Below are 21,028 nucleotides of genomic sequence, written 5' to 3' on the forward strand. Positions count from 1 at the left end.
ATTATTATTATTATTATTATTATTATTATTATTATTATTATTATTATCATTATCATCATAATTATCATAATTATCATTAAATTAACATGTGCGAATTAATACACCACCTAAAATAAGATTATTATCGTCTTCCTAGGGAAATGATTGTGGTGGAAGTATGTTTGGTGATAAAATTTGTAAACACTATCGACATTTCACCAATGATCAGTGCGTAAAGAAGTCGGATCTATAAATAATAATGTTTTCGTTTTTTATCGTTAATGTTTTTGTTTTTAATTGAAGTTTACAAATTGAATTAGTAATAGAAAAAATTAATTATACTGTAATATAATATATTCATCTAAACTTTTCATAATAAGATTGAAAATGTATTTTATAAATTATAATATTTAAAGATGCACTGTTTATATAAAATAATTAAGGTACTTTCATTAATGAAAATGTATAAAGTGGTTTATCTTAGAATTTTAATTTTACTTATAAAATGTATTCTTGGTATAAATATTATTAAACTTCTTAAACTTCTTGGAAGTTTTTCAATGTAGGCCTGAGTGTGAATTAGGATCATTTTTCGAATAAAAATTAGTGACTAAACTTTATTATAACACGAAAATATCATAACGTGCGACGCGTTTGACGTCTTCGATGGGCGGTTTAAATATTGATCAGTTACTAAATAAATTATTTATGACGTTAAAGTAAATCGTGTATCTGACACGACTCTTGCTTGCGAATCTTGCACTCCTACGCCAACAGTTCGTGCGACGGAGAAAGGACGTGCGATTATATACATACACGTCGTAATTGATAACATCAAGTGTACCGAAGCGATAAACGAGGCGGTCGTGTGCGTATGTATACTGCTCAGTGCTCACACCCTTCGCGGTGTTGTCCCGAGCTGACAAATTATCAACTTGTATGTCGTCGAGACGGAAGACTTCACATTAAGTTATCCCCGCGGGATTATCGTTTGTGAATTTAGGAATTATAATACGTACGAGATTCGTGCGCGTGTTTGTGTGTGTGTTAATCAATTTGAATTGTAAGTTTAAATAATATACAAATCTAATTTCTCGTTTTCTTTTGATTCCAGATGGCGAATACAGTGACACCGTAGCCGAAGAAGGTAAATGCAATATTTTATAACTGTCGTTTAACCTTCTTGCTGTTAAAACTTATAAAAATTTATAATAGTTTTTTTTTTCGTTTGTTAAACATGCCGCTCCTTTCGTATAACCGTTGTAAATTATCGCCGTATAATTACGCACGGCGACGTTTCTCTATAAATATACCTGCAAAGCTTCAAACCGAACGAGTGATCAATCGGGCTTAAATTGAATAAGCGTCTCCCGTTATTTTATTATCATTATTATTATTTTTTTTTTTTTTATCTAAATAGAATAAATAATTTAACCCGTAAATCGTTGTCGAGAACCGTTTCCTTTTTTTCGACCATCTTCATTTTAACATGATTAACTATAGCTATAGTATGCTATATATACCTGCTAGATTATATTCACAATCGGTATAGTATAAATTATCAATATGCCAAGATATTAAAATCCCATTACGGAAGAATAAACTCGATTTGACCTTATCGATAGGTATATTATGCGCGTTTCACTATACAAGTTTCCACGCCAATGGATTCGTGGACGCATTAAAAAAGTAAAAACAAAATTAACGGACACAAATCGCAAAGCATGTTACGCTCATAGTCGCTCGAATACGTTTTTATATTTTTTTATTGTGAAATTAAAATCGTTTTATAAATGGGTTTTTTTTTTGCTATTGTTTGCTGACTAAAAATCGCATTTTTTGCGCATCAAATATTGTAAGATAGCGGCGGCGAACGAAATAAAATTCTTAATTCGATCAAGGGCGTATAACTGCAGGAAACATGTACCAGGTGTTACTCTGTATAAACGACGTAGACGAAAAACTCGGAGGATTAAAAACTGGGCGGTAAAACGTATATACACCCGGTCGTCGTTTTTGCATAATTCATTATAAAGTTTTTAGCGCTCAACTTTGCACGACGATAATCGCAGTCGAAATTTTATTCGGGCGTTTACCCCTTGAGGTGCTTGGTTGGGTAAAGTAATCGGGCTGAATTATAGGCGTAACGACAGGTGAATAATAATTATAAAAACAGACAAGAAATTCAGTACATTTTACAATATTTACATATACGCGCGTTATTTAAAACGTCAGAATAAATCATTTGACGACATTGGCGGCGGGATATGTGTGGCGTAGCAACTATAGCCATATTATAGTGTATAGGGTATTTAGTAAACTTCGAGGGTAACCCCCAACGATTTATGGGTATTGAAAGATTTTTATCGTCAACTGGCCAATTAAATTTTGGGGATTGGCAAGAGTCGGTAGAAGCGTATACGTGTATTTATATATATATATATATACACGTTGACCATCGTCCACTGCCATTAATGCTACAGCGAATTCCCTGTACACGCGACTCTCTCTCACACACCCTCTCTTCGATCTCTATCACTATCTCTCTCCGGTTAGGATGTCTCAACCATTGTGTTTATGTGAATATTCATTGTGTTCCGGGGCATAAATTTACTATCGCGGATGTACAGCAATAATTGCCGGTCGTGGCTTTTCCGTACACCGAATGGGACGGACTGCTGCAATGTGCAGCTGATCTGCAGAGGTCGAAATGGAGGTTACGGAAGATTGATATCGGAAGTTGTATAGTGTCGATTTTGGCAAACCAACCGGGTACTAATACGATGACGACTACTACTAGTACTACTTCTACTACTACTACGATGACGACGACTATAATACGCGAAATGGCTCTTGGCCAAAAAAATAAAACGCCGAAAATCATCTATATCCGTCGAATATGTTCGCTAATGAAATTAAATTGATTTAACCCTCCTCCCCTTACACTATTTGACATGAAAAAGATAACAAATATCTAAACAGTTGTATAATTTATCTCAGGGCATTTAAAGTTATTATTTTAAGATACCTATATTAATTTATGGTGTTTTATGTACACTTTTCCAAATACTCACATTGTGTCAATCATCAATGTTCAACCTAAAACTAAATAATTTTTTTTTCATCGACTTGTTTTATAAAATAAACCAAAGTTATTATTTAAAAATATATGTTACGGAAAATTTTAATTTTTTTTAAATTTAAAATGAAGATTTTTTTATAAAATTACTGTTTATATAGGTAATTATTTATCTATACTTTTATAGACATCGTGTATAATAAAAAATTAATTTTTTTACATAGTTTGATTAGATAAGGGATTCGTTTAGACTTTAGATATAGGGGACTTTTCGTTTTAATCGATGACCTTCTAGATCGTATGACAGTGATATGGTAGTTGGTATAGTAGTGTTGCCAGTTCGATATGAAGTTATTAATATTATATATCACCATACATCGTTACAATTATTTATTATTATTTTTTTTTTTTGTACTTAAATGATTTTTTCCCGCACCACAATGGGTGGTCATTTAAAAACAATTTGCTCGTAGATACAATATAATAATATGTATAGGTGTTCCCCGGGGACACGATCGTCGCGCAGTCATTATATATTGCTATACATGCTACAGTACGCGAGGCCCCTGGGATGATGATGATGCCGCTGCAGCGGAGGAGAGACAGGGCGCACAAGACAAATGACCCTGAGGGTTTTCGAGTCACGCACACAAACACACTCACATACAAATTTACGTAGTCAAATTTGAATTGAAACAATAGCCGAGCACTAATTCAAAACTGGTTAGGGTCACGCGCGGGATGGTAGGAAGTAGACGGGTCGCATTATTGCGGTTGTTTGGATATATACCGGCAGTATTGTACACAAGTATATAATATATATATATATATGTGTGTATACGTCGGTAGGTACGGTGAAAGGGGTGTTGGTGGCGTCAATTCCGGCTCGCTCGCTGTGTGTTAAATGCACCGCGAACAATGTGCCTACGAACCACGTGACAGTTGGCAAAGGACTGAGGAGTGAGGAAATATTATTCTCAAGTGTGACTATCGGCTGTGAGCTACAAACTACAACTATGTGTATAGGAGCAGGAGTGTATAATACATATTTTATATTATAACAAACGGTTTCTGTATGTTGTCACGGTCTATTGTGTTTGTAAGTGCATCACCACAACGATGGGCATTGGGTGGTTGATTAATTTCTAAAAAGTAGATGGTCGCTTTATATTGTATTTTAAACGAATTTTTAAGAATCTTAGTTTACGAGATACATTAGTAAATAGTGAGTAAAATCAAATATTCTATTTCATCAAGAAACGCCTCAGATATACATCCTCGTATGTATATAATATTATTATAGCTGCCCCTTTATACATTTTCCTAAAAATTAACCCTTAGAGATTTTCTCTCACCCTACATTTATCGCCTATTTTTATTATAAGAAATTATATAAATATAACAAAATAATTTTTTTACTTTCGTTTCATTCTTTTTTTATTATTACTGAGTGCAGTTCAAGATTAATTTCAATTTTTCCTTAGCAAATTTAAAGTAAAATATATTGCTGTTTACTAAGTTTTTAAATATATACATTTCATGGTTCATAATACACTTTTAACTTTGGCTGAATATAGGATCTATAAAATGTAATTGGAGGTATTTACAATGAAATAAGTTAATATAAATCTTGAAAAAATGACAACAAAATTTAAATACATTTTACAAAACATTAAACAAATACAAATTACAAAATGTATAACGTACAGTGGCGAACCCAGGAGGTGGACCCTGGGTCCAGACCCCCCTCTCCATTGGCTTATGTCATAGTATTTATTTTTATTTTTTAAAATGACCTTGAAATTTTGATCAAATTTTATTGATTAGATTGATTATAGATTTGGTATTTTGTTAATAACATGTCGAATTCGATGTATAGATAAAATCAATATCAAGACTAATGTCTAATGGCTATACCATAATTAAATTGGCATCATAATAATAATTAATTAATATACATTGTATATATAAATTTAAAAATTTAAAATATATATAAGTATATTAAATAATATAATTTTGTTTATTAAGCTATAAAATGTATGTATTATTTAAGGAAAAGAACAGAAAAACAGTAGATTAATACATTTTTTTTTTTTGGATCCCCCCCTTGAATAAATCCTGGTTGCGCCACTGATAACGTAGCTATGTTTTTTTTTTTGGTAAAATTGTTGACATATCAACATTACGTTGAATATGATCTGTCTGGTGCCCTATTTTACTGTGAAATATGAATTATTGTTGTTAATTAATAAAATAAATTAATATTATACGACTTCGAATATCAATTTATCTTGATGAGGCTATGAGTAATTTTGAAAGGGCTGATTCTCCAGCCTCTCCAATAGTTATGCTTATTTATTTATTTATTTATTTATTATTATATAAACGTCTACGAAAGCTCAAGTACCGTACGTATGGTAAATTTACAATAAAACACTTAACTTTATAGAAAATGGTAAATTAGCGGAACAATAATATAATATTTTTAAATAATATATACTCGTATTTAACATTAGATATAATAATAACAACTAATTAACATAACAATACCTATATAGCTAAACAAATATCAATTACTTATTAAGAAAACTTGGTTTATCAAACGTACATTTTGTGTATAAAACAAATCAAAGTTTTTAACTTATGCCGCAACATCGCGTCACGGTAACGTCAAGTTTTCAATTTATTAAAGCAATATTATATAGAAACACAATCGGCGCGACTTATCGGTCGTTTGATAAACGACTGTATAATATTATGTATACGTGCGGGCGTCTGCCGCCCAATTGTACACGCGTGCGCACTTGTATACAATTGTATATAGAGGTATAATATTCAGCCCACCGCGTTTTAGTGCCATTTACGCGCCAAAGAAGGCGCCTGTTTAAAACGCATTTACCACCGAACCCTCTTGAGAATAGCTGTTTTTGATCGCGTATAGGGGCGAGATCAACTCCGCCGAGGGCCTTTTCTGCTCTGACCCCCGTTCGAGTGCTAATGGCTCGACGAACACTCCTCCGCTGTATATTTAAGATGAGGAAAGGAACCCGACTAGAAGTTGACCGAGAGTTGAATTATTATAATATCGGATCAGGTACTGTGCAAGAATCTCCGACAACGACCATCGCGGTTTTCGGCCCGACAAACAAACTCGAAAACCATCGATCATTCGCGGCTGGTTGTTTGTACAAATATTTAAATATTATGTCTGTTCCCTACTTAATATTATACACTGTATAAGCGGCGCAACCAAAAGTCCATTCGCCCCGAACTTCTTTATTCTCGCGGCATAAGCTGATGATCGTTATCTTCGCAGTTTAATCCACGCCAAACTTTCTCCTCGTTATATATTACGTGCGATATACGTAAACCAATATAAAAAAAAAAATACAAATGACAAATGTCTTCTTTTTTATTTTATCCGAGGTTTTTTCTTGCTACACCTATATCAGAGTAACTATTCGCACACAGGTACTTATGTATAACGGCAATGTAAATTATGTGTTTATGGCCATCGGAAATGTATGTTTAGAAGTCTTTTATATAAACACTATATACGTTGGCCATTATGGTTAAATCGGCCGGAAAACTAAACTCACCGAATCTGCAGACGCGCGCACAGCACAGATCGGGCTTTCACGTTTTATGGCTGAAATAAATATATATTACGACTACTGCAACTTTCGAGTCCCCAACCGGACAGTATATCTTATCTTGCTGCAGTCGTTTTTGCTGTTAAAACGATTCTTTTTTTTTTTTTTTGTATATGCCCATTCTAACCTATTCAGTATTCACCTTTGAGCATGCTTGCCGCTTGGTACATGTTTTAACATGCACTTCTAACCAACAACCTATGGTATTATACGAGTATGCATAACGTAAAAACAAACTTTTACACAATATAGTAAAAATGTTATGTTTTTTTTACTTTGTTTTTTAGCCGTCGATGGTCATTGGTCGGCGTGGTCGTCGTGGTCGCCATGCGGTCCAGACTGTCGTCATCATCGGACCAGAACTTGCACGTCCCCAAGCCCCTCGAATGGCGGACGATACTGTGTAGGTCGAGACTCGTTAACCGGAAACTGTTCAGGAGGATCTTGTATCGGTAATGATGACACTATGACTTCTTTTGTATTTTTTTTATAATATTATAGGTTTATGCTACCTTATTTTAAACACGCTTATATTTGATTTATAAATATTAACAAAATATAATATTCTATTATGATCCACTTTTTTATTATATATTTTTTAGTATGTAAATAAATGTATTTAGTTTGCATACATTTACTTACGCCAACTAAATATTATTATCCTCTTTTTCTGTATAGATATAATTATATAAATTATATTATATATAATATTTGTTTATATTTTGCGAATGGGAGTTGAGCACTGACACTATTAAACATATTACTGCTATATACCAATAAAAATGCGAATTTTACAACGCAAAAATATTACCCGTTACACAGAATAAAATATAACATTTATTATTTTTATTATGCTTGTTTCAGGTGGCAAAGATGACCCTGTGAATTATGATGATGAGCAATTCACCGAGGAAGGTACGTGTTTTTTGTTACACGATACTTAATATTATATTATAGTTTTTATAGTCCAGCTATATTCGTTATATGTTATAGCAAAAATATGTATTGATTGTTATGGCCTTTAGGGCTGATAGAACGAACTACCACAGTATACAAGGCATAAATTTCAAGAATCTTGCTTATAAAAAATAACGTTTATTTTTTTTTTAAAGATACTTCTTACTGAGTTCCACACAAATTGACATTAAAGTTCATGTTGAGCATTTAGAACATTTTTAGCGTGCTTATATGCCGTTATGAGAACGTTTTGTAAAAAGTATTACGCGTTATTAAAAAAATAATGATAAAAATAACAACAAACATAGTAACAACACTAGTTGGTAAATGTTTTTAAATAATGTTGAAAAAATATTTTGTTTATGTTGGTAAATAAAGAACATAATACAGATTTATTGATTATACGATATGTGGGTATTCGTATGTAGTTTACCTACTTAAAATATTATATTTTTTTTCCCCTATAGTGACACTAGATAATACATATTAAGTAAAATTCTAATCGCAAAAAATACATTTGAATAATAGTTTTCCATAACATTATTTTAAGTATTAGGTGTAGTACCTACCTATTTAAATTATATTTTGAAAAATGTTATTGTATTTATAAATATTATTAATAATATGAATATAGATTTTACTTTTGTACTATACCTAGGTATATTTTCGTGAAACACCTTGCTGCAAATAGTTATTGATATAAGCCGTATGATACGTGTTAAAATATATCGGTAAGGTCTAATGCAAAAAATCTTTAATATTATACTTTCTAGTCTATTTATTAGCTATTGCCAGAAAGTTTGGCAGCTTTTTATGATTGGGAATAGAGGGAGAGGATAAATAAAAATTGAATCTCGCGTACTGCTATGTAGGAAATACGGAGAAATTCAATTATATCAACAGGAAATTAAAATCACCCCGTGTAAAAAAGGGGGGAAATAGCAAAACGATATGACCATTTTAATTTTATTCAAAAACATTGGCCATCCGTTACGAAAAAATATTTACCTAATACACGCATAAACATGGTTCTCGATTTTCCTCTTTTTCATGCTTCTTTGGAAAATTTCATTATTTAAATAAACTTTAAACACTTAGCGTACCAAAATTCGATTAGAGTATTGGGTAAGTAATTGAGTTTTTAAAAGAGACGAATTTTTGTAACGATAAAGTTCAAAATTAATGAAAAAACCGTCAGAACTTCTTGGAACATTTTAATGCGCAACTCAAAAATAGCGAGAATTATAATGATGCGTAATTCAAAACGGTTGTAGAGTATTGTTCGTTTGTAAAACTACAATTAGTCATCGAGCTCTACAGGACACAAATGGTTCTTTCACAACCATCCGGAAATTACAAGAGAAAACCTACGTGACAGGAAATCTATTTCCACGCGTATGTATTCGCATTTTGTTTTTGTATTTTAGATGGATTTCGCAGTTGGTTTTTATTTTTTCTAGTACACGTAAAAGCTCCAAATATTTTTCAAAGAACCCTAAGATTTTATTGATGGAAGTGTATAGCAACGACCCTCTTCATATACGATCTTGTGTTTAACGGTTTTAAATGAACAGGCCCCCTATCAATCGCAAATGTGTCATATTATATATTATAAAATACGAAGTATTAAACCATCTTTAGGGTAAGGCGATGAATACATCGGAATGCTACTACAGTGCTGAGTACTGGGTAGTAATGTTACTTGGGGGGAGATAGGAAGGCTGTTAAATTTTGTACGAATATTTAGGATCTTGCTACCCAGGGCGGACGACATGGTTTCCGGTAATGTGACGTACGGACAAATTGTCATCGTAACGACCCTGACATGTAACTTCCAACCCCTTGGCTTATTCCGAACAAAAGAAGTATATATATACGCGAGGGATGATGAAGCGACACCGGAAGGAACAAGTTTATTCGCGCAGGGGAATGAATCGTAACTAAAATAATTGCTATGCTCCGGTTTTCGTCTTGGGGTGGAGTGTAAATCACTAAAACGTTGACAACAATGATAAAGCCAATGAAAACATTAGTCATGCGGTCCATTTAAACTGGATACTAAAATTTGTTGGGTATTTTGTTATTTTAGAATTCAATTTTTCTATATATATATATATATATATATATATATATATATTTGGAAATAATTGGTCATTGTAAATATTTATCATGAAATAATATAGTTTATTACTATTGGTAATTTACAAATACTAAATTAGTTTTAAAATATGTGCTTAACACAATAACTCGTAGAATTAACTTTGATTATTATATTGTCAGTATTGCAATTAAACGTTAAAAATTTAGTATACACCATAAATTGCTCAGGCGTCTATGAATTATACTTAAAATATTTTTTCTAAAATGAAGTACTTATTAACAATACTTTACGACCCCCTTCGTCTAATATTATTATCGCTTAGAGAGTTTCATAAAGAAAATAATTATTTCAAACACAGCAGTAGTTAATGAAAAAAACATAACTTCTAATTAAATTTAATTAAAACAATATAATAACTGAACAAAATTATTAAATTGTATTAAGATCAAAACATATCAATAGTTAAAATATTATTTAAAATTAATAAATTCATATACTTTCTCTTTATATTAAACAATACAACTAGAATTATACAATCACGTTAAGATCCTTTAAATTCTAATTAATAAATTATTTAAATTAAAACAATTTAATAGCACCTCCCTTCCACAATTAAACATTATTAATACACCTGTATCCTTGATTTGAAATTATTCAATATTATGCCATTATAATACATCATATATGTTATAATATATGTTTTGAATCGTAAAAAGCGTCCGAATGGTAAATTTGTTATCAGCCGTATAATGTAATACATAAATACATACATATATAATATAATATCATTATCGGACCGTGTTTTCGATTACATAGGTTTCGATCAAAGACGAATCGAAACAAAAGACTTGCATTTAAACTCACACGGAACGATGAAAATCTACCGTCAGCCGTTTCTTAATACTTATAACAAAATGTTCCTTCGAATTTCAAACGAATTACTTCGATATATATATATATATATATTGGGTCTTTCATGTACACAAGACAATCCGTGAAAAGGATACCACTATGGTGGACTGACCCTCCCGTCGTCGATAATATCATTCCTTTTAACATCGGATTTTCTTCGGTTGATTGGTCGACTGATATATAATTGAACGCCGATAGTGCTTTTTGATTTCTGACAGTTAGCTTTTATCTCACCAAAAAGTTCGACTTCTTTTTGCTCACACACGCGAGTCTTAATTAAACTTAAAACCGTCTACAGCACACTCCGATTCGATTGCAAACATTCTCCAACGGATTCCTAAGAATCCTCCAATGCGATGGGTCAAATATTTCAGTTTATTCGAACTTTTACTATAAATACTGCTGGACATTGGTGAAGTTTTTGCGACTTTATCCGCATGGTATGATACTACACACACGCGGGCACTCGCACGGTTCAATACTATAATATATGTGGCTTACGATTTCGCTGGAAATAAAATACTGACTTAAATGAAAAAATCGATTAAACCTCGGCTGGCATATTAAAACCGCTCGGCGTTTGCTGCTGCAAGTCTCGATGTAGACTAATCCTACGTTTGTTGATAGCCAACTATAATACCTACCTAGCCCAAACTTAATTGGTTTGTAGACTAACTATTGTTGTGCAATGTCGTGGAAGTAGTTTAACGCGTAAAACTTTTTTTTCGTTTTTATTTATAATATAACGCTGCAATTCGGCTTCACATTTAATATAAAATTGGACAGTGAAAAGAACGTATAATTTTATGGTTGGTGTTTTAAAACAGCCAATACATAAACTTGTTTATACACGATCACGCGGTACAGGAATTAATAAAATGCCAAAAAAATCTACCGTGTTTCAATGAATTTTAATTTCATCAGCAAAAACATGTATTTATCCGTGCATTTTAATCCTGAAGGGCTTATCTATGTAATCGACTACGGATTCGTGCCCTGCCTAAAATAAGTGAAACTAACGAAGAAAAAAGTACCATTTAATAATTATTTGATATTATATGCTATATTTTTAACATCAAAAAAATATATATATATATATATAATGCAAAACCCTGCATTTTAATTGATAATATATACATATTATAACCTTAAATTCCTACCATATCATATTTTAACTTCTGCCCATCAATTTTAATCCAATCACATAATGATATAGATCGCAAACTCGTTTATAAATTATATTACTACCTCTACTTATTTAAAACGATATATTTTAATCTTTCTATATGATCTCATTTTTTTTTTAAACATATATATGTTAAAACCACTATTTAACTGAGGCAATGTTGGATTTGAATGATCAAATTTAATTAGTTAAAGCATTGTTGATATGCGCTTACTGTTCATACACGAATTCATTAGAAAAAAAATTAGGTATACTGTAATTATTAATGACTCTCCTACTTATAAAACTATAATCGCCGTCATACTTGAACAATATGTACAAGAACTATAAAGTATTTAAAATAAATAAATATGTATACCTAATAACCATTAATTAATTAGTAACTTTTAGTTATTGCAGTATGAATAATAAATTAAAACGTGTTTCAAGAGATTCCCGCATAGCGTAATGTGTGCAAATTACGTTTAGGTTATGTCATAAAATATAATATGTGATTCGAAATCTCTCCCTATGGTGTAATTAATACTCGATTCTTTTTACGTTTCGAATAAAAATTCACTTTTCTCTTCGACGTTTCAAACCGTCATAATATTACCACATGGACGTGCGATAAATTTATCGTTAATTAGTCGTCGAACCGCGTCGGTCGGTCTGTCCACACAACATACCGATCGAAAGATAATATAGATCTTATAATAATACACCGCGTCCTAAAACCACCAAATTTATTTATGCACGCAGTTTAATTTTTTTTCCGCATCGCATAATTATCGTTTCGGTCGAACACTAAGAAGAAAAAAAACGGTAATCAGCCGGGGCTGAACGAAAATTTCGGGGAGTCGCACTTAACGGTGGCGTAGACATATTAACGCAACAACCAAGTAGATGATTGAAAGTACAAACATTTTAATTTACGTTCACGCGTGTGCAGCGATAGCAGTAATAACAACGCCCTGGACCCGTGAAACGATATATTATTATATACAAAAATCAGTGAAAATAGTATTTAAGGCGATGTGTACGTATGCGGCCGATTCGTGTCAGAGGCCAGTTATAGGTCTGATAAAATCAATTCACGCGAACACAAAACTGGTCGCCGACAAAAGTTTTTGATAAACCGTCTCGCAACACGATAGAAACCAGGCACGACGATGTTTTTATTGGACGGCCGTCGATTTTATTGTATATTATACCGCTGCACGTCGCAACGACGGTTCGGAAATAAGAAATTAGTCCTAAGCCGTTAAGTATATTGTTGTACCACCAACACCACCGCCTTAAAATATATGCCTACGGCTACCTATATACAACTTGCCCCTGCTGTGTTTCGTATACCACCACCGCATTCACGTGTAGTACATCACTTCCGATAAATTGAGAGTTTCAATTGGAGTCGCATTTTTTCGTTCACTCTCTTCGATTATTATAACAAAATGTAGAATTATTATTAAAAATATTAACGATAACAGATTTTTGTCTGCCAACCGATAAACCCCCGCCATACAAAAACATTTGAACATTTATTTTCCACTTTCCTCTGCGATATATTTTAACTACAAACCAGTGAAACATTGAAAAAATGTATAAACCGACTTCGTCTTAGTATCGTATCTACGTGATATTTAAAATCGGCAATGGATACCATACAGGATTACTCAAAACGATTCATCCCATAAAAATCGATTATATATTTGTGTGGGATAAATAAACATTTTTTTAAATAAAATATTTCAAATATATTTAGTGATATATATAATTAATACCATAGATCGAACTATCTGGCCTCTGTTAGTCACACTGAAAATTTTTAGTAGGTACAGATTCTATTAAATTAAATTTTTTAATACATCTGTGATTAATTTAACATATCTCTAAAAGAAGTAGTCGAAAATGGCGGAAGATCAGGTGACCTAGGAACTAGGGTGCCCATGTGGGGAAGGGAAAGGGAGGTACATTTCCCTTCCTGGAAAATGTTGAAAAATTGTTTACACAAGATCTACAATGAATGAAGATATACTTGTTGGATTATGCATGATAAGCGTACATAGGAAAAAAATTGATGATAAAACGAATGAATAGGTACATAGAACAAGTAATAAATATACTTGGTGTTAAAAAAGAAATTTACAATTTTTATTTGTAAATTAATATTTTATTAAATTTATGTTATTAATCAAATGAAAATTCAATAAATAACTCTTATGGTTAATTGGTTAAATAACTATTATTTCTTAATCTTCCAGTTTGATATATAAAATATAATAGTATAATATTAAATTGTAAATCCCTTCCTATCTCATGGACATAATTAAAATTTTGTCCCCCCCCCCTTGAGAATTTTTCTATAGGCGCACTTGCCTAGGAAGCCTGTTGCAAAGTATCAAATAATTTATTTTGAATTATTCTATAAATAAATATCAATATCATAATATCATCACATCGATGTATATTTATTTTAATTCGTAATTTTTGAAATTTATTATTTTTAATAATAATAATTTATTATACTATAAAATGAGGCACATAAACGCATAAATGAAATATGTAAAAATTATTAATTTATTATTATATAATAATTTGTTTCGTTTGTTTTAGCAGCTACCAAATCGGTAGTGGAGACCGATGTGGCGCTGTACGTGGCACTCGTAGCCGCCTCCGTGCTGCTTGCTGGCATGGTCCTGTTGTTCCGACTATACAAGAACAAAGGCCGGGATCACAGCATGTACAACATGGCCAACTCGGGTACGTTTCTCATTAGAACACAATATCATACTTATTATTAAAATACAGTGAATATAATAATACTATTATCACATAATCACATTATACGAATATACCTACTACATAGGTGTAGTCCTTGAACTCGGTCAAAATATAATATAAGTTTATCGAGTGATTCGTCGCATGAATAATGTTTAAGGCATACGTGTTTAATGATCACCGAATAATAGTTATAAAAAAGTATAATCCGTCCTTCAGCCTTCCTATCTACGCGGTTGGTATATACGTATTTCCCGTAAAGACGAAATAAAAAAAATTGAACAAATGATTGATTCGTCTAACAACATTTAACGATGTGAGTATCATAATGGACAGAAGAAGAGTCGTAAATAGATTTCGTCGCGGTTATTATTGTTTTATTTCCTTATTTTTATTGGCAAATGGTTATAATATGATCATATGAAAACCAAAACGATATATTATAATACAACGGTTAGAAATATTTAGGTATACCTATATATGATGGGTAAATACTACCGCAACTTTAGCGACCGAAACTTTATTTAAATGTCAATCGGTATTATTCGAATACTAACAAGCGACCTGTGTTTTAAAAGACTGCGTACCCTCCCGCGACTGTATATTATATAGTTTCCTTAATTGTGTTTGTATAATTTCGACAACGACAATAATGGGAAGGCTTTAGTGATATATTATCTTAACTACTCGTCACTATGCACAAGCAAAGCACGTAAATGTGACGTAAATAGTCGCAAGAATTACGCGCGTACGTGTTCATCTTTTAAATGCTTTTATAAGGGAAATATTTCAATAATATTGTATGTAATATTTATTTTTTTAATCGTTTTCGTACAGATTTCCAACCGGAATTCTTCCCCGATCAAGAGAAAAAGACTTACTCTCTTGAATGCCATTCACGGAATGGTGGCTGCAACCATTTCCAACAAACACAACCAGACTTGACCAGAACTGTAGTAGTGGTGCCGTCGTGTTACGAGTACCCGTTTACCAATGACCAAAACGCGTACAGCTTGACTAGATCTTGCTCGGAACACCATTATGATGTGCCCCATCACAATAGTGGTGGTGGTGGTAGTTCAACAGTTACTACAGCCATCATGGCGCCACCAGTTCCATCTGTGGCCCCAGACAGCCCTAATGCGCTCTCGTCTAGCCCCGAGTCTAGTCACAGCTTGACCAGCTATACTTGTTCGAGTGAGTAAAGTGATTTAAATAGACAATCACCGATGATGGTCTGACGAAAAATTAAAAATCGTAATTCTAATAATAATAATATTATATTGACAGGCAAGTCCCAGTCAGACTCAAGTGGCATGGCGTGCCATTGTAAGGACTACTTGTGGATGAAAGAGACTACTGTAACGTCGACAGGTTGTCGTTTGGAGTGCAAAGAGTACGGGTTGTCGCTGACCATTCCCGAAGGAGCCGTCGCTAAGTCTCAAAAGGAACCCGTTCTGTTTGCCTTGTTACAGGACGAGTACAAGCCGATACTCTCCGGTAATTATACACATAAATATAATTGTATTTTTAATTGAGGTAGTGTCCTATACGGCATTCTATATTATATCTATAGTTATATTAATTTTTACGACAAGAGACTAAAGGCAATTATAGCCATTCTGTAAACAATAGAAATAGATTTTAGTGGTTACCGTTTAAAAAAAAAAAATATAATCAATTTTCCAGACGGACAAACGCAGTTAAGTCCGGCGGTGATGTGTGGCCCTAATGGAAAGAACTTCAAGAAACCAATAATCGTCGGAATGCGACACTGCGCTAGTCTGATGCAAGGACCCTGGGTGATTTCGGTGCTGAGTTGTGATATGCCCCTGGGAACGAAACCTAAATGGAAGGTATACTTAAAACTTGGCTAATCAAACGATTGTATCTTTAATATCAACATAACGCTATACGATTCAAAAATGATTTTAATTCAATATCAATAATTGTTTAATTTTGTGTCATCAGAAAATTCTGACATTAGGAGAGGAAACAATTAATACATCAGTTTTTGTACAAATGGATGCAGAACACGTGTATTTGATGAGTGAAACGATGTCAAAGTTTGTGTTAGTCGGCGAACCGGACGCGACGGTGGTTAGCAGTCCGCCCGCCAAGACGCTTAAAGTGGCCCTGTTTGGATCGCTAAACCGAAAGTTTAAGTACGACATCCGGGTTCACGTGGTTGACGACAACGGTGTGGCTTTAGAGGTGCGTATACAGATACATGGCGTGTGCTTGTCTTTTGACGGTCTTTAATATAAATGTTTATAAACGATGTATTTGCAGCGGCTGAAACACCACGAACGCAGTGTCAGCGGAGGCGTTATGTTGGACAAATCCAAGTCAATATGCTTTCAAGAGGGTGGCGGCAATCTAGTGGTTACTATAGACGATATTGGCGCTAATTGGAGGAGTAAACCCCAAGACAATTATAAGGTCAGTATATAATAGTTTTTTAATTGCTCATAAGTCACAGTGTTGTATGAGTTACAGTTAAAATATCTTAAATCGTGATTTTAAAACTGGACCAAAAGTAAAAGGTGGAGGGCGGGAAAATTTTATATTTTCGAATATCATCATTTTGGCTAAGACTTTAAAGTCTCTGTTTTAATGTGCGATTTTAAATGTACCGATATATTCGCCTAATTAAGCACATCTCTTTTCCTTTCACAGGAGATCCCCTTCCAGACCCTGTGGAACTCGGGCGGCCTGGCAGTGTTCTCACTAGAGCCATATGAACAACAGTACCCAGACTCATGGGTTAACGTTTCATGTCGAGTGTGTGTATCGCAGACTGCAGCTACTGGATCGCTACGCAACGTCAAGCACACATTCAAGGTAAACCAGGACCCTAATAGCCTGTCATCCGTCGGCCATCAGCCCAGACAGCCGAGGACAGTAACCAGCACCACAGGCAGTGGATCTAGCGTCACGTCGTGCGATCCAACGCCATTTCGGTAAATCTACGTTTAAACATAATAAATTGTTTCTATAACACATACACACATTACTATATGAAGAGGGAACAAAAGAACCATTTTCCGGGTTTCAAATTTTGTAGGTGAAATTAAAATAAATGAAAATTTTATAGTTTTCTAATACACATTAATATTTAGGGAGGCATATTAAGAATTATTGAAAAAATACTACTTATTTATAATTCATACAGATGCAATACCCAATTACAAAAATAATTAGTAAACAATATAATTTAAAACAGAATTAATTTCACAAAAACTATAAAAAAAAAGTATCAATATTATTATACATATTCGCTGAAGTTATAAACCGATTAAAAGATGTACTCGTATTTTATATTATTTAATAAAAAAAGAAAATCAAATAAAACAAATAAACATTTTTTAAACTTTTTTAGGTTCCTTAAAATTAATTATGGATAGAATACTTCTAATTCCGAACAATCAATTAAATTGTTGAATACTTGTATTTTATGCAAAATAAATAAATATTACAACGTATTGATACAAATCCTAAAAAAGAAATAATATTGGAAAGCTTCTAGTTGTATAATATATACATATTGAATAAATATTAAATTGTTTAAAATGTTTTATTTGTATACTAGATGATCATAATAATTATTTTAATAAAATCTCGTCTTTCACTCTCTCTCCGAGATAATACGAGTGTAGCTTGATTAACTAAAAAGTAAAAACTGACAATTTCGCAAAAGGTTTCTTTTAATCTTCATTAAGTGCACTGTTTGTTTATATATATTTTGAAAGCGGTCGGTGCCAAAGTGCCCTTTAGGCAAAGAGTCGTGAAGAAAAATTAATTTTTTTTTATGGGTAGAATGGTAGTACCTAAAGGGTACGATATATATTTGTTAACACCGCACTACACGCATGTGACATATTATATTACTATATAATATAATATTACATTCAATGACATCCATCCTTCCCTCTCCCACCATTGTCACTTTTTTTTCGATTTATTTTTGTTTTTACGTTGTTTTTTCCCCCGTAAATATAGTAAAATATGTGCTGTATATGACGTATAGAAATAAAAATAATTTATTAATCTTTCGGTTGTTTATTCAGATTCAGTAAAGTCTTACGTAAGCAACTCTGTCAATGTTTAGATCCACCAAATTCTAGGAGTAACGACTGGAGGATGTTGGCCCAGCGGCTGGCCATGGACAGGTAAGCGTCATAATAATAGACATTATTAACACATACTGCTTAAACGTGATATACATATTAAATCGTGTTTGATGACTAGAAACGTTCTAATATATATGGTCCAGACTTACCGTTATTCGTTTTGTTAATTTCTTTTTTTTACGCACTTATCACAGTATTATATTACAAAACGCAATTTTATTATTACATACTAATAAACGGTGTATTTTATTAAGTTCAATAAACGTGTGCCCGTCTTATTTCTCATTAAATTACATTTATGTCTTTCACTTGAAGAAAAATAAAATACCTCGTGACAGCTAATGGTTTTAAACTATTTTCATCGACACTACTCTACGTTATAACTGCCGATTAATAATTTTCGACCTGAAACCAAATAGAACGATTAATTTTTATCTTATGTTTCGTCACTAAACGCCTCTTATTTGAATCATTTGCAATAATATATACCAAGACACAATAAATTACCATTCAAAAGTTGTACTCGAGGCTACGCAAATAACTGAATTATTTCAACTCTATCGAGAGTCGACGCAAACACAGAAACAGTGTAAAACAAAATAAAAATTAAAGTTCGTCGTCGTCGTTAAGTTAAATTAATTCCGCTGTAGGTAGTACAATACTACTATACATAATATCAATTGCTTTATGCGCCCCTAGCGTCAGACTTAAGCTATTACTATCATTATACATACAATACCATAACAGCAGAAGTTTCCGCATAATAAACACTTGACACTACAAGTGAAAGAGATCAATATATATTTTTAAAAGCATTTTCTACATTATTTAAATTATTTTCTAAATTTTATCACGTGTATTTTGACAATCAAAATTATTCCTCGACTATTCACGACGAAAAATATTAACATTTTAACATTGAAGTCATGACAAAACAACGTTTTTGGAAAAAAATAAAATATTTTCTATTTTTATCGTCATCAATTTTCCATAGGCTTATTTTCAATATTAATGACAAAATACACATATAAAATAATATGTAAATAAATAAATTACATACGTGTCATGTATAATAATGAATATTTATTATAGTAGGTACACGACCAAATTAAATTTTTTTATAACAATTATCCACGTGTAATGTGTATGTATATTTTTATACTTTACCCCACTGATTCATTCGATATTACGTATATACTCTTATTCTAAAAATATAAGTCCAACACGCGGTGACTTCACTGTTGTGTGTTACGCACCAATACCTATATTATAATAATTACAATATTTGCGGTGTTCGCACACACAGGTACATTAACTATTTCGCGGTCAAGCCCAGTCCCACTGACCAGATATTGGACCTGTGGGAAGCCAGACACAGGGAGCCCACGTCCGTCACAGACCTGTTGAACGTGCTGAGGCTGATGGGGCGCACGGACGCCGCCTCGCTGCTGGAACGCGAACTAGGCCCGTGGCTGTGAACAGCACCGGGAGCGGCAACGGGCTACGCTCGTCCCCGGCCGCCGACACCGACACCTCCGCCACCGCCACCATTAGCAGTTCCTACGACGCATATTTTTTTATAAAACTCCACGCCGTGCGATTTAGTTTCTTTATTTTACGTTATTGTGAAAGTTTTTCCTTCGAAATTTTACGTGTACACTTTCGTGTTTTTGTTTGTTCATTAAGTATATTTTTCAGATAAAAAATGAGAAAAAAAAATGAAAAAAAATGCTAATAATTATTAATGAATGCGAATAACATTATTTATCGACAATCAAAAGGTTATTGATATATATATATATATATATATATATATTATATTATATTTATGTACAATATGTGTGTGTATGTATATTATTATATTATTATTGAAGCGCGCGTCTTTTTTCGTTATATTTTATTGTTTTCTTCTCATATTGGTTTGTTTATGGATAGATTATTATTGTACCAATACACATATAGTATACAAAAAACAAAAAATGTTGTTGACTCGTTGGTATAATATATTTTCAAGACACGCGTTAGGTTTTAACTTTAATAATATAATATGTAATTTTTTTATGTTTCCCATGCTAAAGGGTATACCTACCTAATATTATTTTGAAAAAAAATTGAGTCCCGGATAAAAGACTATATATTAGTGATAGATTATCTGTGATAAAACATTAATTGACGAATGAACGGAAAAAAAAAATTACGTGGAAATCTATAATAATAATAACACGATAATTATGACGAAATTATATTTCTGGCAAATACAATAAATCT

At 32.5% G+C, this 21,028-nt stretch overlaps 1 protein-coding gene across 4 annotated transcripts in view; it reads left to right on the plus strand.

Annotated features, from left to right (window-relative positions):
* The window catches only part of LOC112599661 (netrin receptor UNC5C), a 116,998-nt gene extending 96,488 nt beyond the window's left edge, over positions 1-20,510 (plus strand). For 2 of the 4 annotated variants that reach the window (XM_025346658.1, XM_025346660.1), the window contains exons 6-17: positions 1,094-1,126; positions 6,999-7,163; positions 7,576-7,626; positions 14,463-14,609; positions 15,465-15,824; positions 15,918-16,127; positions 16,317-16,483; positions 16,599-16,841; positions 16,920-17,069; positions 17,307-17,590; positions 18,698-18,799; positions 20,067-20,510. In XM_025346658.1, the coding sequence (XP_025202443.1) occupies positions 1,094-1,126; positions 6,999-7,163; positions 7,576-7,626; positions 14,463-14,609; positions 15,465-15,824; positions 15,918-16,127; positions 16,317-16,483; positions 16,599-16,841; positions 16,920-17,069; positions 17,307-17,590; positions 18,698-18,799; positions 20,067-20,238 (2,084 nt within the window). In that variant the 3' untranslated portion in view covers positions 20,239-20,510. The remainder of the gene's footprint in view (positions 1-1,093; positions 1,127-6,998; positions 7,164-7,575; positions 7,627-14,462; positions 14,610-15,464; positions 15,825-15,917; positions 16,128-16,316; positions 16,484-16,598; positions 16,842-16,919; positions 17,070-17,306; positions 17,591-18,697; positions 18,800-20,066) is intronic. The other 2 variants (XM_025346659.1, XM_025346661.1) reach the window with 2 other exon arrangements.
* Positions 20,511-21,028: the final 518 nt, after the last annotated feature.

This window comes from Melanaphis sacchari, unplaced genomic scaffold (genome assembly GCF_002803265.2).
Source record: "Melanaphis sacchari strain LSU unplaced genomic scaffold, SCAv2.0 Contig54_pilon_pilon, whole genome shotgun sequence".
Lineage (NCBI taxonomy): Eukaryota > Metazoa > Arthropoda > Insecta > Hemiptera > Aphididae > Melanaphis > Melanaphis sacchari.